Here is a 27,954-nt window from a genome sequence, read left to right as displayed (position 1 = left end):
CCTTCTCCAAGTCCACAAAACACATGTAGACCAGTTGGGCGAACTCCCAGAACCCTCCAGGACCCTGCTGAGGGTGTAGAGCTGGTCCAGTGTTCCACCACCAGAACCAGAACCACCCTGCTCTTCCTGAGTCCGAGGTTCAACTATCCGATGGAAACATCAAGAAACATCAAGAAGCACAAATATTTTTAATTTAAAACAAACCTAAATTTATACATTTCTGATAAAAAACCACAGAGAACTGAAGCAAACAGCCAGAAAATAATCTGAAGCAAGTTTTCAGACTTTGTTTCATTAAAGCTTCCAGTTCCATTCAAAAGTTAATATTTTTTAAAGTAACTTTCTGAACCATGGAGGTTTAGTTGTTGACTGAACAGAACCTGATGGTCGGGTTCAGCTCTGCTCTTCTCTGAGAAACAAACACAAACATGTAAACAATAAATCTATTTCATTTTAATAATCAAATTTTTTATTTCTCTTTTCAGTCCTTGATGAACATTTTGGTTCTTTGGGTTCTCCATACTTTCAGAGCCAAACAGAAGATCCAGTTCTGGTTCTGCTGTGTTGCCCTGATGGATTCGGTTTCATGTCAGTCCAGTTTGTTGCTGACAAGCGACCCTTCGGTTCTCCTGGTTCTCTTGGTTCTCCTGGTTTTCCTCTGCTGTGCTGCTTTCCTCAGATTTCTTTGAGGGCATTGCTGGTTCTGTGGGTTCTGGTTTTTCTCAGTTCTGCAGTCGAAGGTTCTGCAGCCGCATGCTGGCCTGGTCCTCAGGGGTCTGCTGGTTCTGTGAGTCTGTGTTCGCCTGGTTCTGGTCCTGATGGGGAGAAAACACGGTTAAACTGGCAGTTCTTCCACTGAGTCGCAGAAAGTCGTTTCTCCTGACTTCGTCGAACTTTCAGCAGGCGGGTCTGACTGACTCCTCTGAAAAGGTTCTGGTCTCGGCTGTGTGAGGTTCTGTACCTGGTTCTGCTGCAGCTGGCGGCTGTACTGGGCCAGTGTGGAGTACAGGAACTGGTACTGCTCGGTGGTCTGGATCATCCCACCCCTGCACAGGACAGAAGAGGAGAAGCATCACATTTAGACGAAGGTTCTGGAGTTTAACGTTGGGACAACAACACAGTTTTCTAACTTTATGCAAAAGAAATTCAGTGTCCAAGACGGTCCATCAAGCACCAGAACCGACCCGTGATAAGGAGAACCTGTCAGAGTAAAGAAGCCACCAGCGCAGAGCTTAACTGACACTGCAGGAGGTATGAGTAGATCTGCAAAGTGTGGAGAAGATTTCTGATCAAGTAGGAAAGGAAAGAATCTGATTCTGTTCTTTGGTGGGCACCGCTAGCTAAAACTAGCTGCCCTAAAATATTAATAATAAACATTGGTTCTACTAATGCTAATCGCATTAGCATCTGCTTTAGCTTCTGCTAAATGCTACCAACATAGCATTTAGCAGAAGCTAATGCTAAAGCGCTAATCCAACCACATGTCGTCCTCACCAGGATCCAATCAGTCATTAATCACCTTCCTGTGTCGTTGTGCTTCAGGAAGTAATTCTGCTGAGCAGAACTTTCCCTCATGGTTCGGTCTTAGAGCTGTTGAGTTTAGCTAACTATGTTTTGTCTCATTTATCAGCAGAGCTTCAGTCAGAAAGCAGATTTTAAATCGTTTATTGTAATTCTACGGACTGTAACTGCTGCCCAAACATCCTTCATGCACTTCAGTAATTATAATAATAATACATTTTATTTATAGTTACCTTTCTCAACACTAAAAGACACCACACAAAATACATTAAATCAATTAAAAGTAAAATAATAAAATCAATTGAATAAAAAAGCAGAAAGTATCAAATAAAACAATCTGTTTTAAACAAATTTGTTTTCAGTTATTATTTGAAATGAAACCAGCATTTTAGAATTTAGAAAAATGAATTCAGAGGAAGGTAAGTGCACTAAATGCTCTCACGGTTAACAAACATGCTAACACGCTAAATAAAAAATTAGCTCCAGTGTTAGCAGAAGTATTGCTGCCACTGATTCTGTCCAAGAACATCTGAAGAACTACAGGAAGTTCAAGGATGGGAATCAGCTTTCTGCTGCAAAGCTACTTTCTCAGATGAAACCATTTCCTGATTGGCTGGAGCATCTGGAAGGAAAACTGTGAGGTGCCATGGGACCTGATGATACCTGAAGCATCATGATCCATTCATGTGAGGCTTCCAGTGGAAAATAAAGAGAAGATCCTCCAAGAGAATCTTCTTCAAAGATCATCAGTTTAGTGACGATCTCCTGATTTTTCCTCCTGATATCATGAGGCTACAGGTTGGCGAATTGCTTTTGGACCTTTCATGATCTGAACCCCACTGAGAACCTGTGGTCAGTTCTCCAGCAGGTGGAGAGACAGAGAATGGGACACCGTCAGTCAGCCAAACGGGTCAGAGAGAACTACAGCATAAAGCGAGGAAATATTCACTCTTTGCAGACATTTGAACAACGTTCTTCAGCAGCGACGTGTACGAACATCCAAACCAAATCACCTTCAGACGACCTCACCTGTCGAGTCGGAGCTGACAAACCGTCTCCAGAATGTCCACCTGTCCGGTTTCTCTGAGCTGCTGGCAGCAGATGCTGCTGGCTATGAAGCAACCCGTCCGCCCGATGCCTGCGCTGAGGACACAACACCAGAGCAGACCTTAGAGTTTCACTGCAAGAGCATCGTTTAGATACAAGGAGCTTTCAGGAAAAAGGCTGGAGCCAAAATCCTCTTTCCTGTCTGTCAAACTGCCATGGGTTCACCTGACTCTAATGTCTGAATGAGTGGGAACTGTCTGAAACTGTGATTTTACCATTTCTCATGTGTTACGGCCCATTTTCCCCATAAATACTACGTTGTGAGGACCCACTGCTCCTCATGGGACCGAGAGCCCCACAGAGGAAGTGATGGCTTTGGGTTAGGCATGTTGTGATGAGGTGCAGGGTAAGCTGTTAGGCTGTAGAAATTAATGGAAGTCAATGTAAAATCTTTGTGAAGACAAGAAAACATGATTGTTGTACTTTTGCAAATTGCCCATTTCGGACAAGCTCAGGTGTTTTTGCCTCTAAAGAGCGATACGCCTCATTGGGGACCAGTTCATACTCTTGTTCTGATTGAAGAATTGAATGAATTGAATTATGAATTGAATTATTTATTAATGAGGTGATGGTGTTCACTGGAGGAGCCAGAGATGTGGTCAGAAACTACCCAGAGGAAGCCGCAGCTCCCTTGGCCACCCCTTGGGGGCGCCACTGCTGAAGCCAGGCCTCAGTGTGGTAGATCTACTTTCTTAGAGTTAGCCTTTGAAGTTTGGTGTGAATGAAGTTTAGGGTTAGGTTGGGCAGAAATGCCACCTTTATGGGTCATTTTCACACCGCAGCAGTTTATCTGCCTTCCAGTCTGCGGTCGGCTGTTAGCCGCTACGCTCCGACAGGAAGCAGGGTTGGACGCATTCGCCGCTCTCGTCTGAGACATTTCAGGCTGGTTTTGCTGCTCAGCTGAAAACAGTTTTTCTGTCATAAAGTTCAGTTTTAACAGGTTTTTCTGCTGGTTAAAGAAGAAACAGGTTTGCTCCATCAGGACTGTTGTGTTTTTGTTTTTGATGAACCTCAGATTAGTTTTTAGTATTCAGTCTGATCTGTTAGCGGTAGATCATCGTGTTTAGATGATGGGATACATATTTGCTGTGAATCATGCTGATGTTTATGATGCTGTTTTATAAATGAAGAGATTAACTTGGTTCATTATGGTCCCATTTAAAGCTGTTCCTGCTGCGTCTGGAGAAAATGTGACAACTTATGGAACAGAGTCCAGTTTTCTGCTGTCCTACATGGTCAGGCTGCTCCACCTTCCCCCCTCCTGTAGACTGGAAAGACTAAAACTAATGACCTGACCAGTAAAACTAAAGTTTTAGAATCGATGCAGATCTGGAAGGAAACCAATGCAAAGCGAGGTAGAAAGGCCTGTCTGGTTGGGATCAATCTCTGGTTGTTAATGTCTTTTCTCTTTAATTTTGAGTTTGCAAATTAACTGTTTGTTCTTCAACATATAAAAAGTGCCTTAAATGACTGAAGAACAGAATCTAAAATGTGTTTGTGTTGCAGTAAACTGGAGGTTAAAGCTGTTTTTTTTCATAAACACCAACCTGCAGTGGACAATGATTGGTCCGTTACCCAGAACGGCGTCTGTGATTGGCTCAAGGGACTTCCTGTGCGTCTCCACCTCCTCCACCAGCTTCAGCAGAGAAACAATGCATTCTGGGATGTGGTGGTCGGGCCAGGAGCTGAACCAGTAGTGTCTGACCGGACGGCGCTCAGAGTCCAGCTGGAAGACAGTTCAAGGTGGCAGGAGTTGGAGTTTCATTAAAGATGGTTCAGAAAACGAAGGTGAAGAAGACAGAGACGATGAAGCTTCTTCAGAACCATCCCACAAACAAACAGAACAAACATGGAGCTTCTGGACCATCAACCATCTCTGAAAGCTGTAAAGAGGAAAAGTAGAATACATTTTTTTATTTACTAAAAGGTTTTAGCGATAGAAACTGAGGTCTATCAGTTCCTGATCCAAAACTGAGGATCAGGAACTAAAACATGAAATCAGAGATTTGACCCGAAGACGGGAAAACAGCGACATCTAGAGGCCTTTAAAGGTAATAACCAATTTTAAATTGCTCCTTAAAACTTATTTTTATTTGTTGGCTTTTAATTGAGGCCTGATGCTATAACTTTTCTGTTGTGATGTTACTTTTATTTTATTTTTGGGGCCTGCCATGCAAAGCAATGGCAGGAACCTATTACTCTACACCCAACAAGCGTCTCTTTATTATTATAGTTCTTTATTTAACCGTTAATGCGGCTCATACCGCTGGGTGCACACCTACAAATGAGGTATCAAAACGTGCAGAAAATTCACGCCATTGTTGCTATTACTTTTGGTGGGATTTGGGCTTAACGTGGCGACATAATTCGCAAAAAACTACGAAAAAAACCCCATTATAAGTCAATGGGAAAAATCCTGGAAATACCCTATTTTTGAGGATTTTCTGTGTCGTCACTAATTCACGTAGAAATGCCATTCAAATTTCATTTTGTAGATACGTCTGTGATCTCTTCGAAAGTGAAGACGGCTCGTCGATAACAGTTACGGTTTGTCCACAATTTGCCTCTAAGCGACCCAAAGTTTCTCATTTTTCCTAAAGTTAGAGTGCTTCTCTCGCTGATTAGAGTGAGAGATCAAGACAACTTTTTCAACCCAAATCATTTTTGAAATCGCCATCACGCCCACAAATATCGCACGATTAGTATCAAAATCGGTCCTGACATTGATACGCCTGTCTGCTCCGGTAAAATGTTTTCGAAATTTATCTAGATCGTACGGTTTTCTGTCACGGTGCTTCAGAGCAAAGTCATGCGACAGGATTTTCTGAGGCTGTCTGAGGCTCTCTCCCATGTATTTGAATAGAATTTCAGATCTGGGCACAACATTTCTTTCTCTCATCGCTGTAAATGTTCTGAGTGAGGTACAGATATGAATCTCGGGACTATCGCAGAAGACACATTGACCTGTCATACGCTTCAAACGCTTTTCGAATATGTATTACGGTTCCCGACCAGGAAGGATTTGTTTCCAATGCTTTTTGTCAGTAAAACGTGTTTGCTCAAACACACAATTGTGTGTTTGACAGCTCAGAGCTCAGAGCTCACACCCTGCTGAGACCATTATTTGCCATAGCAACGGATCTCAAGAGGCTATTGGCTGCTGGTTTGGACTACAGATACGCATCATTGTAGTTCTATCTATAGTGGAACCCTCAGTTGAAACAGATCAGGACTGAACTGGCCTTTAGAACTATTTGCTGCTATGGGCTGTATATAACTGATTTAACTCAGGAACTGTTACACATGGTATTAGTTTGGAACTTTAAAATTAAGCATAATAATAATTTCAAAATAAAAGCCTTGAATATTTTTACATCAGGTAATTGCTGTTTTTGGCTTTATTTGACTTTTTCATCCAAAGCACTGTTACACATGGTATTAGTTTGGCCCTTTGAAATGAAGCTTAACAAAAATTTCAAAATAAAAGCTTTGAATATTTTTACATCATGTAATTGCTCTTTTTGGCTTTATATGACTTTTTCATCCAAAGCACTGTTACACATGGGATTAGTTCGGAACTTTAAAATGGAGCATAATAATAATTTCAAAATAAAAGCCTTGCATATTTTTACATCAGGTAATTGCGCTTTTTGGCTTTATGTGACTTTTTTATCCAAAGCACTGTTACACATGGGATTCGTTCAGAACTTTAAAATGGAGCATACTGAAAATTTCAAAATAAAAGCCTTGAGAATTCTTACATGAGATTATTGCTGTTTTGAGCACTATATAACTGATTTTATCCAATGACTGTTATTCATGGTATTAGTTTGGCCCTTTGAAATGAAGCATAGTGAAAATTTCAAAATAAAAGCCTTGAATATTTTTTAAATGAAGTAATTGCTCATTTTGGCTTTATTTGACTTTTTCATCCAAAGCACTGTTACACATGGTATTAGTTTGGCCCTTTTGAAATGAAGCATAATGAAAATTCCAAAATAAAAGCCTTGAATATTTTTACATCAGCTACTTGTGTTTTGAGCATTATATAACTATTTTAACCCAAGGACTATTACGCATGGGATTAGTTTGGCCCTTTGAAATGAAGCATACTGAAACTTCCAAAATAAAAGCCTTGACAACATTTTAAATCGTACCGAATGGTGAACGTCCACCTTACTAACGTTCTTGTGGTTCTCTGCGTGCCATTGATCACGTTGCGCCGTCCTTTAGCGTCGATGCCAATTTGTAGCGTGACGACGCCGGGCCCAAACCCGACGGGCGCGCCTTGGCAGGCCCCGGCTAAATTTCTTCAGAAATTTTGGTTTTCTAGTTTTTGTCTTTGCTGTGTATATTAATAAAACCTACATCTCCAGGTTTCATTTAGTTGGGGCCTGCCATGCAAAGCAATGGCAGGAACCTATTACTATTGTCGGAGAAAGTGTTTCTTTAATTGGGGCCTGCCATGCAAAGCAATGGCAGGAACCTTGGCAGGAACCTATTACTATTGTCGGAGAGAAGCGTCTCTTTAATCTTTATTTTTCTTCCGTAACCGTTAATGCGGCTCGTACCGCTGGGTGCACACCTACAAATGAGGTATCAAAACGTGCAGAAAATTCACGCCATTGGAGCTATTACTTCTGGTGGGATTTGGGCTTAACGTGGCGACATAATTCGCAAAAAACTACGAAAAAAACCCCATTATAACTCAATGGGAAAAATCCTAGAAATACCCTATTTTTGAGGATTTGCTGTGTCGTCACAAATTCATCTAGAAATGCCATTCAAATTTCATTTTGTAGATACGTCTGTGATCTCTTCGAAAGTGAAGACGGCTCGTCGATACCAGTTACGGTTTGTCCACAATTTGCCTCTAAGCGACCCAAACTTTCTCATTTTTGCTCAAATTAGAGTGACAGCCGATGTAGGTTCAGATATGGGCACAACATTTCTTTCTCTCATCACTGTAAATGCTCTGAGTGAGGTACAGATATGAATCTCGGGACTATCGCAGAAGACACATTGAACTGTCATACGCTGCAAACGCTTTTCGAATATGTATTACGGTTCCCGAACAAGAAGGATTTGTTTCCAATGCTTTTTTTCAGTAAAACGTGTTTGCTCAAACACACAATTGTGTGTTTGAGAGCTCAGAGCTCAGAGCTCACACCTGCTGAGACCATTATTTGCCATAGCAACGGAACTCAAGAGGCTATTGGCTGCTGGTTAGGACTACGAATACGCATCGCTGTAGTTCTATATATAGTGGAATACTCAGTTGAAACAGAGGTTGACTGAACTGGCCTTTAGAACTAATTGCTGCTATGGGCTGTATATAACTGATTTAACTCAGTAACTGTTACACATGGGATTAGTTTTGAACTTTAAAATTAAGCATATTGAAAATTTCACAATAAAAGCCCTGAATATTTTTACATGACGTAATTGCTCTTTTTTGGCTTTATTTGACTTTTTCATCCAAAGCACTGTTACACATGGTATTAGTTTGGCCCTTTAAAATGAAGCTTAACAAAAATTTCAAAATAAAAGCCTTGAATATTTTTACATGACGTAATTGCTCTTTTTGGCTTTATTTGACTTTTTCATCCAAAGCACTCTTACACGTGGTATTAGTTCAGAACTTTAAAATGAAGCATACTGAAAATTTCAAAATAAAAGCCTTGAATATTTTACATGAAGTAATTGCTCTTTTTGGCCGTATATGACTTTTTCATCCAAAGCCATGTTACACATGGGATTAGTTCGGAACTTTAAAATGGAGCATAATACTAATTTCAAAATAAAAGCCTTGAATATTTTTACATCAGGTAATTGCTGTTTTTGGCTTTATGTGACTTTTTCATCCAAAGCACTGTTACACGTGGTATTAGTTTGGCCCTCTGAAATGAAGCATACTGAAAATTTCAAAATAAAAGCCTTGAATATTTTTACATCATGTAATTGCTTTTTTTGGCCGTATATGACTTTTTCATCCACAGCACTGTTACACATGGGATTAGTTTGGAACTTTAAAATGGAGCATAATAATAATTTCAAAATAAAAGCCTTGAATATTTTTACATCATGCAATTGCTGTTTTTGGCTTTGTATGACTTTTTCATCCAAAGCACTGTTACACATGGTATTAGTTTGGCCCTTTGAAATGAAGATTAACAAAAATTTCAAAATAAAAGCCTTGAATATTTTGACATCATGTAATTGCTCTTTTTGGCTTTATTTGACTTTTTCATCCAAAGCACTGTTACACATGGTATTAGTTTGGCCCTTTGAAATGAAGCTTAACAAAAGTTTCAAAATAAAAACCTTGAATATTTTTACATGACGTAATTGCTCTTTTTGGCTTTATTTGACTTTTTCATCCAAAGCACTGTTACACATGGTATTAGTTTGGCACTTTTGAAATGAAGCATACTGAAAATTCCAAAATAAAAGCCTTGAATATTTTTACATCAGCTACTTGTGTTTTGAGCATTATACAACTATTTTAACCCAAGGACTATTACGCATGGGATTAGTTTGGCCCTTTGAAATGAAGCATACTGAAACTTCCAAAATAAAAGCCTTGACAACATTTTAAATCGTACCGAATGGTGCACGTCCGCCTCGCTTAACGTTCTTGCGGTTCTCCGCGTGCCACTGGTCACGTCGCGGCGTTCTTTGGCGTCGACGCCGATTTGTGGCGCGACGACGCCGGGCCCGAACCCCACGGCCGCGCCTTGGCAGGCCCCGGCTAAATTTCTTCCGAAATTTTCTAGTTTTCTTGTTATTACTCTTATTCTTTTGTATTATTATTTTTTCTCTTTCTTTTTTCATTAACTTATTTTATTGTTATTGTTTTTGTACAGCAGTTTTAAACCTGTTTTTAAAATGCTATGAATAAATAAATTTGATATTAGAACTAGAAAGACAGAATTTACAAAAAGTTTTACAAGAGCACAAAAAATGAGACAAAACTAAAATAAAACCTATAATAAGCACAGACCACGACGGAACCATGAAGCTTGAGTTTGTCTGAACTTTGTTTCCTGGTTCTGTTTTTATTTCAGCTGCAATTTGTTTTAAAAGCTGCAGTTTAGACATCCTGACCAACCAGGGTTTAGATCAGATCAGGCATTAAATATTTTCAGCCTGTTGAACCTAAAAACATGAACAGGATCTGAAATGAATCTGTGAGAAATCTCCTCAGGTGAAACCAGATATTTACATACAAAACACATTTTTTCCTCACTGGCTGGAGTTAAATCTTGTTTTAGTTTAGCTACAATCACCAATTTTTTTCCATTTGCTGAATGTTAGAAAACTGAGGGATAATATTTTTCAGAATTCAGAAATTTACATACATTTGGTTAGTTTCAGGGATAAGTGAATGACTGGTTAAACTTTTTGGGTAACTGAAAATAGAAAAGTTTGGTTTGATTCAACCTCAGTCAGGAAAAATTTATATTTTTATTGAGTAAATAGATAGATATGTACATAACAGAAATATTTCATATTTCGTGTACTGTGTTGGACTCACCTGGATCTGCAGATCAGAAATGATGAAGCCGTTTTTTTCCTGGCTGTCTTTAACTCTCAGCAGGAATCTGCCGAAGCGACGCGCCTGTCCCTCGTCTTCGTCCCTCTGGATCTCGTCCTGCCGGTCCTCGTCCTCCTCCTTCACCTTCGTCCCGTCCCTCGGCTGCGGCCAGTACGACTCGCATTTCTGAGCAGACACACGTCAGACGCTGAACGCTGCGGACAATCTGGTGATGATTCCACAGAGAGGAACAAACCAGCGCACCTCGTTGTTCTCCTTCAGCTTGGTCACCATGACGATGATGCCGCTCCGCTCCTGCCACACCATGTCCCAGAAGTCTCCCACAGTGTGCAGCATCGGCCCCTGGGTGGCGATGAAGGCCCTCGGAGCCCCTCTGTAGCCCTGCAGGACATCCAGACCATCAGAGCTCAAAGCGGCTCAGACTCCAAATTCATAACAACACAGAGTTTTTTTTTTTTAAGCAGAGTTATAAAGTAAAAAAGTAAAAGTACTTTGTAGGTTTTTTAGGTATCTGTACTTCACTTGAGCATTTATCTTTCTGACCAACTTTTACTCTCTACACAAGAAATTTCTATACTTTTTACTCCTTACATTTTCACATATGAACACAAGCAGAGTGTTACAGTGTCTGTATTCAGTTGGATGCAACGGGAGGTTTTCAGGAACCTGTTGCTTTTTACCAGGTTGTAATTATTCTGTCAGGTCAACTAGTTTTGGTGAAGAGACAGAAAATCCATTCGAATGATTCCAGCAGCGGAAATGGCTGATCGGAGGTGTGAGGTAAACTTTCGCTACGTCACAACTTATTCAGTAAGTTTCCAAAAACCAGAATCTAAATGTAAAAACGTTTTTTCCAAACTGAGGAGGTTATTTCAAATTTTGCCGTTTCTAAAATACTTCAAAATGAGCATAAGAAACGTCGATGGAAACACGGCTAACGACTCCAGACCTGGAAGGAACAAGTCACCTTTAAACGTTTAAACCAGGAACGGCCCCATACGGGAATCTAGGCTGATATCAATATCCGATATTAATATCCCTGTTACGTCAACAAGTGAAACAGCTGATCACTCATGTGAGGTAAACGTGTTTACTCGTTTTTTCAGAAAAACATAATCACCTCATCGTTTGACAAAACTGAGGAAGTTGTTTCGAATTTTCCATCTAACTTTTCTGACATAATCCCTCAAAATGGCCGTAAAATTTTCTGATGGAAACACGGCGACTGCAAGCTTCCCAGGTTTTACAGCCCAGATCATCACTCCTCCACCGCCGTGCCTTAAAAGTTTAGGACTCGGTAAAAGTCTTTTCCTCCGTTGCTTCTCCAGGGTCACTGCTGATGTTTTCCCACCTCACTGAATCTGCCTGCTGTAAATCATCTGGATGCATTGAAGATGAATTTTATGTTATTTGTTCAAACATTTCTAAGTTAAAAACCATTAAAATGGTTTAATGTCATGTTTTGATAGTTGATTCTATGCTGATGACTTTGTGTTTTTGTGTTTGTTGTGATGTAAAGCACTTTGAAATGCCTTGCTGCTGAAATGTGCTTACAGATCAAATTTGATTGATTGATTGATAAAATGCTGCATTTCTTCTGACAGATAACTTCAGTTCTTCACACAGTAACTTTCATTTGCACTAAACTGCCGTCTTCATTTCATCTGCTGTTTTCTGGTTATTGCATCAAGCAACCCGCAGCTTCTTTACATCCCCTCAGCTTCTGAAACCAGCCCACTTCCTTGACGCCATTAAACAGGAAGTTAACGATTAAGACACTTTTGCCCCTCAAAATCAACTGTCAGGCATTCAACCGGCAACTCACGAGTCACCGGCCAGGCTTATCAGAGCAGGTGAGCCAAAGGACGGAGCCGCAGGTGCCAGCCTTATGAAAACTGTTAGTACACACACTCTACACACACTCCTGATGCGGCGGAGTGAGGGATGCGTGGGCGGCGGAGAGGAGGGGGTGAGTCAGGGACAAGTCACTTCCTCCCTCACTTCCTGTGGCTTTTCTGGTTGTCAGACTTCCGCGTTGACAAACTGGCAGCTTGCACCTCAACTTCTTTTTGCTTAGCCATTAGAAACAAACACACACACACACACACACACACACACACACACACACACCCACCCCACACACGTTTGTCTAGAAAACAGATAAGCCAGAAGACGCCCACGCTGAGTGACGGAGCTGTCACACACTCAACCAGCTTCCTTTCTCTTTAATAAAACCCAGAAGGCAACGCGTTTCTCTGCTGCTGAACCTAATTAATCGCAGCTGTGACACTTTAATAATAAGACAACTTGGCAACAGCAGACATGTTTGTTTTAACTTGAGCAGAAGATGCTCAAAATGAACCTTTTTGGCCTGGAAATAACAGTTTCTTTGTCTTCCAGCCTCATTTTGCACACATTGCTTTCATTCTGATTAATTTGGTTCTCCGTCTATCGGTCGGTGCTGAGGCGGGGAACATCCTGGACATCACAGGACAACACACACACGCCACCATGCACCCCCACACACAAACACACACCTAAAGCCAGTCCTTAGAGATCCGTCAACCTGAGGCCACGTTCACTCAGCAGGCTGACGACGAGAATATTCTGATCTCTGCATCCCACAAAACATCTAATCTTCCCACTGCCACTGGGTTTTCAAAGCGTCTTAATGCTCATGTCACATTTGATCGACTTTTCTTTTTTTTAAAATCTTTATCAATTCTCAAGGAAGTAACATTTACATGACCTTTGGCCTCTACATCAAAAAACTAACTTCAATATTTGAAATAAAGTGGACAAGTAGACCATTACATTATATTTTACCGACTTTTCCCTCATTAACATGAAACATGCATCATGGATGAAAACAATTTCTGATCATGATAATAATGAAGCGATGAAAGCAGCCTGAGTCAGTGAACGCATCACTGACTCAGATTCCTGGTCCGACTCCACATCCAAACAGAACCGGGTCAGACGCTGCAGTCAGTGCTCCATTAAAGGCTGTTAGCTGTTAGCTGTTAGCTTTGGATCAGCTTCCTTCATCTGCTGACCACGCTGACCCTCTGAACAACCTTAAAATCCACGCAGAGACGGCGGCCATCTTTACTGTCGCAGACGCCGACGTTCTTCCAAAAACTCAACAACTGAGGTTAACAAACTTGGTGAATTCAGAATGATGATCCTTTCAGCTGGATTTGCTTCCAATAAATCCAGAAATCGCTTCTGACAATCGCAGAATAGTTAATGAAATCTTTGTTTCACTGTTTTGTCACAAAATGCACCTCTGCATGTCTTCAGATTTGATGGTGACTGATTAATATCTGGCTGCACAGTGGCACAGTTGGTAGCACTGTTGCCTTGCAGCAAGAAGGTCCTGGGTTTGATTCCCGTCTTTCTGCAGGGAGTTTGCATGTTCTTCCTGTGAATGAGTGGGTGACCCCGCCTCTCGCCTGGAACGTTAGCTGGCGATAAGCACCAGCATTAGAAAATGGATGGATGGTTAATATCTATCCTGGTTTACAGTTTCTAAATCACACAGAAGCTTTAAAATCTCCTGGTCCAGAAATTGGAAACTTACATGCAGATGATACAGGTTGTTACCTGAACATTTAGTCTGACCCGTAGTTTGATTTCTCCTTATATTTTGGACCATTAACTGCTGAAAAACCCAGTGACCACACATTTTGAGTTTTCTTTTCCAATGTTCATTTTCATGATAGATGTACAGATTTACAGACTCTAGTTCATTGGTTTGAATGAAGTAGAGTTGATGGCTTGTTTTATTAATGATAATCTATGATGGAAAACTTTGCAGCTTTGGATTAGTTTATTTTTTACAGTGTAAAAGGTGATAAAATGAAAGAAGTTGGTTATACCTGAAGCTCTAGTTTAACTAACGGCTTAAATGGAAAAACTCACCAGTACCGATTCCACAGACAGTTAATCTTTAAAATGAACATGTCAAACTAAACAGAAAAAAAATGACTACTTATTTTCCACTTTGACCAAAGTGAAACTCTAATCGGTGTTTTCGTTTTCATTCTTAGAGATGTTTTCCACTGCGGTAAAAACCTTCCTGTTCGCTCTTCACCTGTTTCAGATTACAGATTAGATTTAATCTGCATTTTTTTCTTATTTAAGTGTAATTCAGATACTTTCTGACAGCCGGACGTTTCAAACTGACTTTAATCAGCTGGAAGCAAAGCAAAGCTCTCACCCTGACATAGTTGGCGTTGATGTAGCGATCCGGACCCGGTTCTTCCTCCAGGTTCTTCAGAATCACCCGAGTCTCTGGGTCTGAGAAGCAAATCGCAGTGATGAGTCGGAGGAGAAGATAAAAGGAGCAGAGCTGCTGCTGAGGCGCTTACTGGGCAGGATGGTTTTGTATCTGTCTTTCATAATGTGTCCCGGAGCGTCGAGCTCGGCTGCGCTCACGAAGTTCGGAGGAATCTTCTGCAGATGAAAGCAGAACAATATGAATAAAAAAATGTATTCACAGTTTTCCTGTAATCCATCCAGCTGCTGGGACAGATGCATTCAAGCAGGACTTTGGTTTGATTTTATTACTTTGGGTTTAGTTTTGTATAATTTTGAGTTATGTTTTATTTTATTTGTTGTATTTTGTTCTGTTCTGGTTGACTGCCCCAGATTTGGTTGTCATTTGTGTTTGTTGTTTGTTATGGCTTAGTTCATTTCTCTGTAGAAATTAGAAATGATTGTTTTTAGTGTTTAGCTCAGAGCTAAATTTCTAGATAATTCACTTTGGTCTTCTGAACTTCTTTATTAATCGCTTCATGTCAAATCTATAATTGTAGCTTTTCCTCTTGTCTTGTTCAACATGTCAGCTAAAAACAGGATGAGCCGTTTGAACGGCACCACAGATGCTAATCAATGGATCTATAGGGACATCAGCATCGAAGTGATTCAATTTCACCAGCAGGTGAATACAGCGGTTCTCTGGACCCAGCTTTTATTTTGATAGTCCACTTCTACTGGTGAGCAAGTAAATTTACAGAGAATTAGCTAAACATTTAGCTAGCTTAGAGCTAACTAAATATTTTTTCTATATCACTGCTAAATATTTACTTTGGAGCTAAAGAGTTGGACTGATAACTAAATATTTAGCCTCAAGTCTTTAATGTGGAGCTTAATGTGTAAATTGGAGTTTACCAGTTATTTATGAAATGCTGTAAAGCAAGAGGTCAATACTTTGACAGATTAAAACAAAACTTTTATTTTATAGTTTTTAAATGTTTTATTTTTACCCTTTAAAATTAAAAAAGGGAGAATTTTCAGTGCGTTAAATCTGTGGTACTATGGTAAGAACATTTTAAAGCAGTTTTGCTTTAGTCTTTGAAGGATAACTCTTTACCTCCACCTTAAATGTTCCTCTGAAGCCCTGAATAAAACACAGAGGACCCTCACCTGGTACTCCGTGTTCAGAGCGCTGGTGTCTGCCGCAGCTTCCTGTAACTGCGCATGTGCAAGCGATCGGGATGAGGTATGTAGCAGCTGAAGCCACACCTCTTTGGGCGTGGTCACTGAACAAACTGACTCCGCCCCCAGATTGCTCACATCCAATAGCAGCGACAGGTTGGAGCCCCGCCTTTCGAAAATAAAATAATTGTTTTGAAAAGATTTTAAAAATAAACAACATTTATATGAATCTTTTACATTCTGCGGATGTTTCGGTGGGAAAAATGTTTTTTAGAAACTGCTTCATTCATGCTAAACATTTGATGCAAAGATTTCTTTAGATTCAACTTTCTACTAATTGAGATTATTTTTGAAATGCAGCAGAAAATCTGGATGTTAGAGGATTAAATGTGATTCTTTCCTTTCTGGACGAAACCTAATTTTCTTAGCTCAAGATTTTAACCATGAAAGAGCAGCAACAAAGTAACAAAGTCAATGTGTTTGAAAACTAGTGAAGTGAAATTCACCCAAATTTAAGTAAACTTAATATAAACTGAACACAAGTCAATTCCAGTTCAGTTCTAATTAAGTAAATTCTGAATAATTCAAATTAATTTCCAGTTTAATCAAGTAAACATAAATGTCTCCATAATGTCACATATAGTTTTAAAATCACACTTGATTTCTATTAACTCAATTTCAATCAAATCCAATTTAATTATGTACAGAAAAGCTCTAATTTATCTCTATTTACACAATTCCTTTTCTGTATGGTTTCAGCCCAATTCAAATCAGATTATATTTAAACTCCACATCTACTATCTGCTCCCATTCAAGTTCAGTTGAGTTACAACGATGGAATCAAAGTGATTATAGAGTGTAAATATATTTAGTGTGCATTCGGTTGTGCATTAATTATCCAGCTGAGGAAGCCAAATCATTGTCATTGATTCTGTAGTCATGGTTCCCGGAGGCTCCTCACCGTTCCTGGAGGCGGACTGAGGCTTTCCGAGGGGGCGTGGTCAGTGGCGGCGGCGTCACTGGTTCCTCAGCAGGAACGAAGCTGAATGAGCTCATTATGAGTGTTTTCAGTTGAAGACGATTTATTTTCTGAGCTGCGCTCAGCTCCTCAGCTCAACACCATGCTGCAGAAAAACAAAGACAGCATTATTGCATTCTAATCAAAAACCACATATCAACAAAATAAGCAACATTTTCAATTGAAAAAACCTTTTTTGCTGCTAAATTATGGAATAAACAGGAATAAAATCAACAAGAAAGATATTTATTGCTTTTAATCTCTTATTTAGGTTATATAAATTTTGGTCTTTTTTTCAGCTTTATGGAGTTTCTCTGATCATTCAGCATTTTTACAAATGTAGACTGTGGACGCTCACATTAGCATTAGCTGCTACATGTTTAGCATTGAGATGCTATTTTAGGCTAACATAGCCTAAAATAGGCTATGTTAGCTGACATGCTAACATGCTCACTGACATGCTAACTCCTTTTAGCACAACTTGAACACAATGATAATCTTTCAGGGCCAATCAGATCATTTCAAAGCAGAAGTTAACCCTCAGTGAGCCGAGAGAAGAAGCTTCATCGCTGCTGTTAGCGGATGTCGCTTGTGCAACAGCTTTATGGACATACCAGAAACGTGTGAATACAAAGGTTCCATCAGGAACTTTTACAATAACATTTTTATTGCATTAGAATCTATTTGAATGTATGACTAAATTAATGCTCTAGAGACAGTCTAAAGTCCGTTTCTTTGAAAACTTTACCTTTAGCTAGAGACATAAGACAGTCTTTCTGGCTGAGCTACGTTTTAGATGTTATTGCATTTTATGTTCAGTATTACTTTTGTTTGTGTAGTTTAGTTCTCAGTCTGGTTTTATCTTATATATTTCAGTCAATTTGGGGGTCTGAAAAAAGTTGCAGTAAAACAAACTTGTTTTTAGCTGTGGCATTTTATCACATTTATATGGAATTTAGTTTGATTTTACAATAAATAACTGTAATGTAGTTTTATTTTGCAGAAAGGAAATATTGTGTTTTTATCCTGTAATGCTGTAAATAATTATTTTAGCATAATTTATTTGCAGTGTGTTTCTAGGACAGCTGGAAGAGCTGGGTCTGCCTTCACGTGTTTTAATGGCAACACCAGCGATTCATTACCAACAGAAAAACAACAAACTTTCACAAAAACTTTCTCCAAAACCAACAGGGCAAGTAACTAGATCCAAAACACAATTTATCCAGAAGTTCAGCCAAAGTGTTGCACAAAACAAGACAAGTCAAAGAAAATAAATCAACATATAAAACAAGTATCAAAAACCTGCACATTAAAAATACATAATACAGAATAAAGACAATAAAAACAGCATATCATCTTACTCTGAGCCAAACCTCACTGACAAAAGATTTAAGAGACTCCAAAGCAGGAAGCAAAGATGCCTGTCTGAAATTCAAAGGCCAGAACAGAAAAAGTTCAATCTCCTCTCAGTTTCCATCTCGTTTTTGATCAACTAAAAAATATCCGGTCTCCTGATCTGAGGGTCCACAAAGGAAGGTACGGCTGCAGTAAGTCAGACAGGTGGAGCTGTGGATTGTTCCTCTTTTGGGAAACAGACACTGAATATTTACAGATTTGTTCAAGAAATTCTCTTCATCAAAGGCCAAACCAAACCAAGCAAAACATGGAGGAAACGGGAAAAAGCCTGAAGGTGTTTAATGCATTGACTGCATTCAACACAGTTCTGCTTCCGCTGGATGCTTCAGTAACTGCCTGATAAGAATGTTTCCCCCTCTGGTTCTGTTCTGACCGCAGGATGCTTGGGAATCGGATCAGTTACACCTCATCACATCCACATCAGACTGTCTTTCCGGGTTCTTCGCTTGGCATCGAGCAGCTTTTCACAATCAGTGAGTAAAGTTTGCATTAGTGCCACAGAATAAAAATCATCTCAAGTGTGAAAATTTAAAGTGCAGGTTAGCAGAACGCAGCAGATCGCAGCAGAACGCAGCAGAACGCAGCAGATCGCAGAAGATCGCAGCAGATCGCAGCAGAACGCAGCAGAACGCAGAAGATCGCAGAAGATCGCAGCAGATCGCAGCAGAACGCAGAAGATCGCAGAAGATCGCAGCAGATCGCAGCAGAACGCAGCAGAACGCAGCAGAACGCAGCAGAACGCAGAAGATCGCAGCAGAACGCAGCAGAACGCAGAAGATCGCAGCAGAACGCAGCAGAACGCAGAAGATCGCAGCAGATCGCAGCAGAACGCAGAAGATCGCAGCAGAACGCAGCAGAACGCAGAAGATCGCAGCAGATCGCAGCAGATCGCAGCAGAACGCAGCAGAACGCAGCAGATCGCAGCAGATCGCAGCAGATCGCAGAAGATCGCAGAAGATCGCAGCAGAACGCAGCAGATCGCAGCAGAACGCAGCAGATCGCAGCAGATCGCAGAAGATCGCAGCAGATCGCAGAAGATCGCAGCAGATCGCAGAAGATCGCAGCAGATCGCAGCAGAACGCAGCAGATCGCAGCAGATCGCAGAAGATCGCAGCAGATCGCAGAAGATCGCAGCAGATCGCAGAAGATCGCAGCAGATCGCAGCAGATCGCAGCAGAACGCAGCAGATCGCAGAAGATCGCAGCAGATCGCAGCAGAACGCAGAAGATCGCAGCAGAACGCAGCAGAACGCAGCAGATCGCAGCAGATCGCAGCAGATCGCAGAAGATCGCAGAAGATCGCAGCAGAACGCAGCAGATCGCAGCAGAACGCAGCAGATCGCAGCAGATCGCAGAAGATCGCAGCAGATCGCAGAAGATCGCAGCAGATCGCAGAAGATCGCAGCAGATCGCAGCAGAACGCAGCAGATCGCAGCAGATCGCAGAAGATCGCAGCAGATCGCAGAAGATCGCAGCAGATCGCAGAAGATCGCAGCAGATCGCAGCAGATCGCAGCAGAACGCAGCAGATCGCAGAAGATCGCAGCAGATCGCAGAAGATCGCAGCAGATCGCAGCAGATCGCAGCAGATCGCAGCAGAACGCAGCAGATCGCAGCAGAACGCAGCAGATCGCAGCAGATCGCAGAAGATCGCAGCAGATCGCAGCAGAACGCAGCAGATCGCAGCAGAGGTCCAACATGGAGGACAACAGACCCAGCAGTGTTCCTGTTCACTTCAAAAATTCCCAAAGCTTTAGGAAACGATGCAAACCTGTTACTGGGGGTTAAAGCCAGCATGAAACAGCTGAACTTTGACCTTGTTAACGGCAGAGAGCTGAGAAGCGCTGCGGTCACACAGCTACTCATTTCAAATAAATGCCAGGTGTTATCTTCTGTTCTGTACGTTTTATTTCATTAATCATTTATGTTTCAGGTTATTTAAGTATTTCTACAAAGTTTCTCATATTTTATTCAGAAAATAAAAAACAAATTTGCATTCAGTCAAAGAATGCAAATATAACGTTAGACTCCCTGTGAATTAATACGATCATTATTAACATATTTGACTAGGACATGACTAGGACATTAAGAGATTTGACTAGGACACCAAGCAGAAAAGCAACAATTACATGTTCAGTTTGTTAGTTTGACATTAAGCAGTTTTTAAAAAAAATGTCCACCAGGTTCTGACTGTCCGTGTGGGCTGGGTTCAGATGGGCAACACCAGATCTTAGAAATGGATTCAAGTATTATTCATCTATAACTGAATACTTGAACGAATGAATGCAAATCAAAAGTTTTCCCTCTCCAAACAGCTGAATGCCCAAACCCCACACTTGTTGAGCTTTTAGCTTTCTTGCTACGTTAAACCTGACCACACTCACCATTCTGATCTCCGCAGATCCTCTTTTCTTGCTTCTCAGGTTCACTTTAAGTTAACTTTAAACGTCTGACGTGTTTTTGTTATGAATGAACTTCCTGACGAGACGAGGCTCATAATCCAGAGTCGTCTGACACAAACCGAATCGGCTCAAAGTCGATGTCTGATAAACCAGCCACTGCTGCGATGAGGAGGCATGTCTCTCTATGATGAAGCAGAAACTGCTGGAACGGACCTCTGGGTGTGTGTGTGTGTGTGTGTGTGTGTGTTAGAGATCTATGTTTCCACATCACTACAGATCTGAAACGTTTCAGTTTGTCTCTGTCGGAAGAGCGTTTCCTCAGAGCAGGAAGTCAGCACGCCCACGCTTACTCAACGCGCAGAACACAAACACCACAGACGATACGGCCAAACATCGAGTCCAAGCGGACTACTCTGGACTCTGAAGGCCAACAACTGAATATTTGGCAAAAAAAATAAATAACGAAGGGTCACCAATATTCTCTGCTGGGGTCACAAACTTCCTCTGAGTTGTTCAGTTATTCAGCAGACGACGGTTTTGAGCTGATTTTTAGCTTCTTTAAAAACATGCTGAAGGTTTGTTGATGGGCTGAATTTTTTCAGTTTCAGTTTGAAGGATTTGGCGAGCAGACGGTTTTCAAAAGTCATCAGGCTGCTTTGACTCTTGAAGCCCACATCACTACACTCCCACTTCTGTGCATTTGCTGTGGTAGGCCAGGATGAGCCTGACTTGACGTGATTTTTACGCTGTGGTGGTGAAGGTTGAGGGGAGTTTGACCTCATTTCTGACCTCCTGACCTTGACTCATTTTTGCTTCTTGTCACAGTTCAGCATTTTTTGTTAGCTTGGCCACGGCTCGCTTCACGGCTCGCTTCTCAGTTCAATAATAACAGGAAAATCCCAAGAACTGAGGCCCTTAAAGCTGCAATATGTGGCTCCTATAAAATATTTGTTTACATATTTGTTGATGTCTCCTGAAATGTTTGCTGGAGATAGGCACCAGCACCACTCCCAACCCCACCAAGCGCGTTAGGAAATGGATGGATGGACATATTTGTTGAAACTGTCAACATGTTGAGACAATTTATGGCAGATAATCTGTGAAAAAAATCAACCTTCTCTGCCTTCTCCCAGTGATAACTAGAAACAACCAATGAAAGTCAGGAAACGGGTCTTAGCGATGTCAAGCACAGTCCTTGTGGCGCTGCTCATCCCTGCTCCCGTTACTGTCTGCTACAATGCAGCTAGCATAGCCTATTATGAATGCTAAGGCTAGTTCACATAGCCACTGAATATGGGCGATAAACGGTTTTTCTGTAACGGTAAGTTATTAACAGCAAGTACATGAGGGTGATTGACAGCGCTAAGATCCGCCTCGTCGCTCTGATTGGTTGTTTTGTTAATTTCTTCAGACAGTAATAGTAGCTCAGGGAGGAGGAGGCATAAATTGATCTTTTCACAGATTATCTGTCTCATAATCTGTCACAACATGGTGACAGTTTTAACAAATATGTCAAACAATGTTTTTTTAATGAAAGTTGCAAACTGCAGCTTTAAAGCATGAATGGTGTTAAAACATTCATTGATAAACTAAAGCAGAATAAAAAGTCAAAAGTCTGTAGGACCTGCCATAAAGAAAAGGTGAAACCCTGCAGGAAAACCTTTCAGCTGCTGTGGAGCAAAAGAAGAGCAAAGGTCACAGCATGGAGGAGGCAGAGCTTAGTTCGCAGGAACAGTCAAAGTCTCAGTCCTGTGGTGAAGCTGCGGAAAAAACAGATCACAGAACCAAACAAATAAATGTGTTTTCTTAAACAGCCATGGTTTGATGGGGATTGGGTTGAAGATGGGTCAGAGAGATGAGGGTTTAATTCAGCTTCTCCACCTTATCTCAGTGTCCTTAAGCAAGGCACTGAACCCCAAATTATGAACAGATCAGTGTATGAACATGTAAATAATCAGAAATGTTGTAGGGGGAGGGGCAGAGCTTATCGTAGCAGGGGTTCATCCTGGACACCCGCATGCCCCCCCACACACACCCACACACACGCGCACGCCTATACAGGTATTTGTGGCATAGGTGGACATTTTTGCCAAAGAGGACCGGAGGTGGTTTAGATGGACTACCCTTTCTCAAGTATTTAGAGCAAAGGGAGGTGGCTTTAAAAAACTGCAAAAAATCTGAAAAAATTGAGCTCACCTTAGGTTTCAAATAGGAGCTGCACAGCCTTTTTTTTTTTACATCAACACATCATCCTGTGTATTTGTGTGTAGTGGCACACACAAATATATTACCTCAAGAGTAAAGCAATTACAGAGATTTTCAACTGACACTAAATCCTGACTGCATTTCTTACTGCTGCCACTGGGGGAGTTGTAGGCTTCATTTACAGGTAAACAGCATTTATAATAATAATTATAACATGTGAAAGTTGCTACAAAAGTTTATGTTTTCTGCCGTAAAGCCCGGTGAGATCAGTTAAAGGAGCAGAAGGAGCAGAAACTTGTTGATTGATCTTACCGGTAGCTCCATGTTGTTCTGTTTTTGTCTCATTTAATCCTCCTGACTGTCTCCTGATCAGCTGTAACATCAACATGATGAACCTCACTGAATGCAGATCTGACCTGCTAAATCACCCACCAGACCAGCAGCTGGACTAACCAACCAACTAGCTAAGCTGCAGCCAAACAGACGCGAGCGCCTTGCCTCTTTCCACCCTTCCTGAAGTGAAACGTACTGTGAAACCAGGGGCAAGAAGAAACAAGTGAACTGAGGGAAAGTGATAGTAAAGCTGCAGGAAGAGAGAATATCGAGTGAAGGGAAAAGAGAGGCAGCAGGATTAGACTTGTCTTGTTTTTTCTGGCCGTTATTACCCTGGTTCTGGGTGTTCAGGTGGAGAGACCTGAGGGAGGAGAAAGGGAGCGTGAGTCAGGCAGCGAAGGAGAGGAAGAGAGGGATGCTCCAGGCACTGATTATTAACACACCAACGGCAGCGTTTCATGAATCATTCATGTCAAAAGCAGCAGAAACGTGCGCGTTAATGTGCCGCACAGTCTCATCCAAGCAGAGATAATAAGCAGCGACCAGATCCTGCTCCCTGTCATGACAGAGTGAAAAACAAACAGATAAAATCCAACAGTGAATCAGCCTCACGCCTCCGCTTTGTTTTCCATTTAACAGCCCCAAACTGAAAGTTTGATCCTTTTAACCCCAAACTGACGGCATTAACAGGATAAAAACACTCTCATTACGAGGCCTGACAGCTTGATGCTGTTTTAATTCCTGATCAGAAGCTGCTTTATCCCAGGTTGGTCTCTAAACAGAAACACAAAAAGAAGGGAAGAACTGTGAATGTCATCAGCACCTCCCTCCACCGCCGCCTGCTTCGCTTTAATCTGATTTTAAAGTTGGACAAATTGGTTCAATTTGGTGCAGAAGGGAGGAGACTGAGCCTCAGAAACAGAGGAAATGGATCTTCTGGAGATAAATTAAATTGTGCTGAGGAGAATGAACGGAGCTGGATCTCAGCTGTTTGGGTCAGTCGGACTCTGGCTGCGGTTTTATTGTCGTCAGCTCACAGATGTTCCTCAGTCCTTTACAAACATACAACCACCTGACCTTCAGCTGGTCTGGTTCTGTTGGACTACAATTTAATTACTTCTTAGCATTTTTAATATTTTATAAAATAAGCTTAAGTAGTTACTTAAAAATGTGCCAATTTTTTAGTTGATTAATCAATACATAGTTCCCACATGTCTGAACTGGAAGTGATCCACGACATCTAGCATAAAGCACAGATGAACCATGACTCCCAGACCAACAAAAAGAAAATATAGTGACAATTTGGACCAATGTGCAATAGAAATATATATCAACAAAATGGCTGCTGTCGGCGTATGAGACATGATAATGCAACATGTCTGACAATGTGACATGTTCTGAAAATTTTAGTTGTCCTCTGATCTCCTACCATGACATAGTTTGCTACTTAGTGAATACGAAGAGTTTATACAACATGGAGGAGCTTCACCTGGAATCCATGGCTGCATACAATCAGTGTTTAAACGGATTCATGAAGGACATACAAACTCTTCAGGTGAAGAACGAGGTTCTGGTGACTGGCAGAGTAAGCTCATGTACAGTAACACACAAGTAGGCTACATGTCCGTCTAAGCTAGTCTAAAAGCTACATTAGTCAAGCTAATGTTGCTAATTCGGCAATAATTAGTAAATGTCACCGATATTTATCTTATTACACAGAGGAGCGTACTCAAAAACTGCAATCCACTAATAGTTTTAATGTACTTATAATGTTAGAACAGAGGCGAGAACTGGTTCTAAGCTTGTGACTTGTTTATTGTTGTCATAGCAACTCCATAGTATCTGCCTACCAAGATGGCTGTCAGTGACAAAGTTTCTAGAACTGTGATGTCATGAGACCTATGTACTGATCATCAGAATAATCAATAGAGTGATTGTTTATTAAAAGAACAAATAAATAACATTTAAATACCAAAGACATCAAATACACAGTGACTCATACAGCTAATAATCTTACAAGTCATTTTTTTCAAAAAGCCATTTTTTTGTGCACAAAACAACTTTCAGAAAGAGAAAACTGTGATGATTCTCCCCCACCAAAAAGTCACTTTTAGCAAAAAAATTATTTAGGAAATGATTTTAGGAAGGTTTGACTGTAGAGTCTTCTGTGAACTGAAGAATATTAACTAGGTGATTGTTGAACTTTGGTCTCAGTCATTTACAGCCTGACATAAAGAAACTTCTGAAAGTTTGTTATTCTAAATTTCCTTTGGATCAACCTGGGAAGCATACATTTATAATCCACATTCAATTAAAAACACAAATAAAACCAGTGAACATCTGCTCCTGCTGGCTGGCTGCAAGTCAGCCTCTTTATCTGCTGCACAGTTTCTCCTTCTGGAGGAGAAATAAAACTCAAAGTCAGCCTGCCGAGCTCTTCCTTTGATAAGTGAGTATAATATAAGACAAAATTCAATTTAAATATTAGATTGGAGTCATTTCTTTCATTGAGTGAATAGATTCATTTATGCAGAGATAAATCTGTTTCACTGAAATAATAAAATAAAAGTAGGACTAACAAGATGAAAACCAATCAAATAAACAATAGTTTGCTAAAATTTTAAACTAAAATCTTGCATGAATATACAGTCTTTATATCTTAATCAGAAATAAACAGATGAAATACATAAAACTAATTTTGGTTTAGAGGAAACTCCAAATGTCTGAAGGTCTGAACTGTGGCTGAAGGTCCAACATGAAGTCACCAAACTGTTTAACGGATAGTTTTAGTTTGGAGATCTGCTGCCTGCCGTTAGGTTGGCTTCACAGACAAACAGAAACAAATGCACTCTCCACTTGGGCAATGTTGCACCCAACTACATCACTGTGCCACACTTAAAGAACATCTAAAGTCCCAAATCAACTTTTTTGTTTTATTTGGGACTTAGATTTAGACAACCTTTACCTGTCTAAATTGGTCCTAACGAGTGTTATCGTTATGTTTCTGTGCAATATGTGACATTTTAATACAATTTCTTTAAAATTCTGCAATATTTGGCCTAAAACTGTCTCAGTGCTGCCCTCTGTTGGTTGAACAATGGCTACTGCAGTTGAATTTTTTCTTTTGATTCCAACAGACCAGTTTGGTTGATGTCTATGTCCCTGCCCTAACTTTGGGTATAAGACCATCTCGCCTCCTGGTGGAGAGTCAGGAGATGGAATAGCAAGTGGCGCCTAGGGGGCGACATAGCTCCCCTAGCACCCCCATTACACCTCCAAAAATATTTAATTTAGGGGTGTTATGGGGGTTATCTAATTATACATTTTTAATTTGTCGTGGCCTTTTCTGCAAAAGACACACAATTTTCAATAAAAAAAATCTATTATATATTGAGTATAAAAAAAAACAGGATTTGAACTTTGTGGATGCGTATCATCCGGGAAGCAATGCAGAGGAACAAGTAATGCGAATATGGATCGTTTTTGGCAACCAAAAGTTCCACGGATGGAATCAGAGGAGGATGAATTTTTGGAAGCAGACTACGACCAACAAAGAAATATTAATCTGGATGGAGGAGAAAAACTGTGCAGCTATGCTTCCACCTCTGCTGAGAATGCTAACTGTGTTAACACTGTTAACACAGTTAGCATTCTAAGCTAACACAGCTAGCAGATCTAAGCAGAAGTCCTCAAGATGGACCAAGACCACCACTTCTGCAAAAATACCTGCCACGGTTGTTTGGAGTGCAACAGAGAGCTTATTTTAAATGTGAACCAAGATATGAATTTATCAGAACTCAGCAGAACCTGGAAGTCTTGGAAGAGCGATGCTTGGTCTGAGCCGCTGGGTTCAATAAAACATTTAGTACCGCACTCTGAACCAGGTAAAAGCTAAATATTTAAAAATCACTTTTGAAGAACTGTTACTCCTTGCAGTGTCATTTGCAGTAAAAGTACATCATAATTTACATAACCAACTGTATAATTTAAAAGAAAACATACTAGTTTCTAAAGATTTACTCAGTAATTCAGCAGATCAACTTTATATTCTTGGCTTCATCTGAATAAAACTAGAATTTTCTCTTTCATGAATTGGTAATGATATTAAAATTAAAAAAACTTTATACTCTAAAAGATGCATATCTATAATCAACATAATAAAAATACACATCTTTGCTGAATTTTTACTGTGTTCAAGAATTCAAAGCAAATCTTCAGACAATCAAGTTTTCATCACCTTTCCCTCGTTCTCTTCCTCCTCCTCTTCCTCCTCTTTTGCTTTTGATTTTCAACTCCGTATCCGTCTTCCTCCTTTTTCTCATCTGTTGCTTTCTGTTGTTCTGTTTTTATGTCTACCTTCTCCGCCACTTCCTTTCCTGCACCCACCCACTCGCTCATTACCACACACACACACACACACACACACACACACACACACACACACACACACACACACACACACACACACACACACACACACACACACACACACACACACACACACACACACACACTGCGTTCCCCCATCCAAGGTTATGGGTCCCCTTCAGACTGCACGCCACAGGCTTCTGCATTGTTTTTCTGCGTGTTTGTGAAGCCCACAGCAGCATCTCTCAACTAGCTGATGTTCCACAGCTTCTTTCCTCTCCAGCTGTTACATGAACAGAACAGAAGGTCCAAAGTACATTAACCGGATCTGTTGTCTTTATCAGAGCTGAAAAGAAAATTAACAGAGAAGAGCAGGCTCTGCAGTTTACCATCAAGTCCTTCCTCACATTTACGTCCAGTCATAAATAATCTTACATCAGACGATTTATCTTCACGTTCTTCTAAGCTTCTCAGCATCTACAGTCTTAAAAATGTTCAGAGTAAATATCTGGAATCAAACAATCTTTGAATTTAACTAAAGGTTAAATGACAGGAAATAATTGGAAACAGGAAAAATAAAAGACAA

At 40.6% G+C, this 27,954-nt stretch overlaps 1 protein-coding gene across 3 annotated transcripts; it reads right to left on the bottom strand.

Annotated features, from left to right (window-relative positions):
• Window positions 1-179: 179 nt before the first annotated feature.
• ptpn7 (protein tyrosine phosphatase, non-receptor type 7) lies at window positions 180-27,276 on the bottom strand. 3 transcript variants are annotated; one of them, XM_023334859.1, is made up of 11 exons: window positions 27,238-27,276; window positions 16,590-16,752; window positions 15,617-15,797; window positions 14,560-14,644; window positions 14,409-14,488; window positions 10,430-10,567; window positions 10,166-10,351; window positions 4,176-4,354; window positions 2,551-2,664; window positions 962-1,046; window positions 180-815 (listed from the first exon to the last, which is right to left on the bottom strand). In XM_023334859.1, the coding sequence occupies exons 2-11, from the start codon at window positions 16,682-16,684 to the stop codon at window positions 723-725; spliced, it is 1,236 nt and encodes a 411-aa protein (XP_023190627.1). In that variant the 5' UTR covers window positions 16,685-16,752; window positions 27,238-27,276; the 3' UTR covers window positions 180-722. The 3 variants fall into 3 exon arrangements, with proteins under 3 accessions (XP_023190627.1, XP_023190616.1, XP_023190621.1); XM_023334848.1 differs by lacking the exon at window positions 27,238-27,276 and adding an exon at window positions 22,980-23,207; XM_023334853.1 differs by lacking the exon at window positions 27,238-27,276 and adding an exon at window positions 20,445-20,813.
• Window positions 27,277-27,954: the final 678 nt, after the last annotated feature.

The sequence above is a fragment of the Xiphophorus maculatus genome, chromosome 1 (assembly GCF_002775205.1).
Source record: "Xiphophorus maculatus strain JP 163 A chromosome 1, X_maculatus-5.0-male, whole genome shotgun sequence".
NCBI classification, from domain to species: Eukaryota; Metazoa; Chordata; class Actinopteri; order Cyprinodontiformes; family Poeciliidae; genus Xiphophorus; species Xiphophorus maculatus.
The sequence above is the reverse complement of the archived record's forward strand: the minus strand, read 5'-3'. Positions and strand labels throughout refer to the sequence as shown.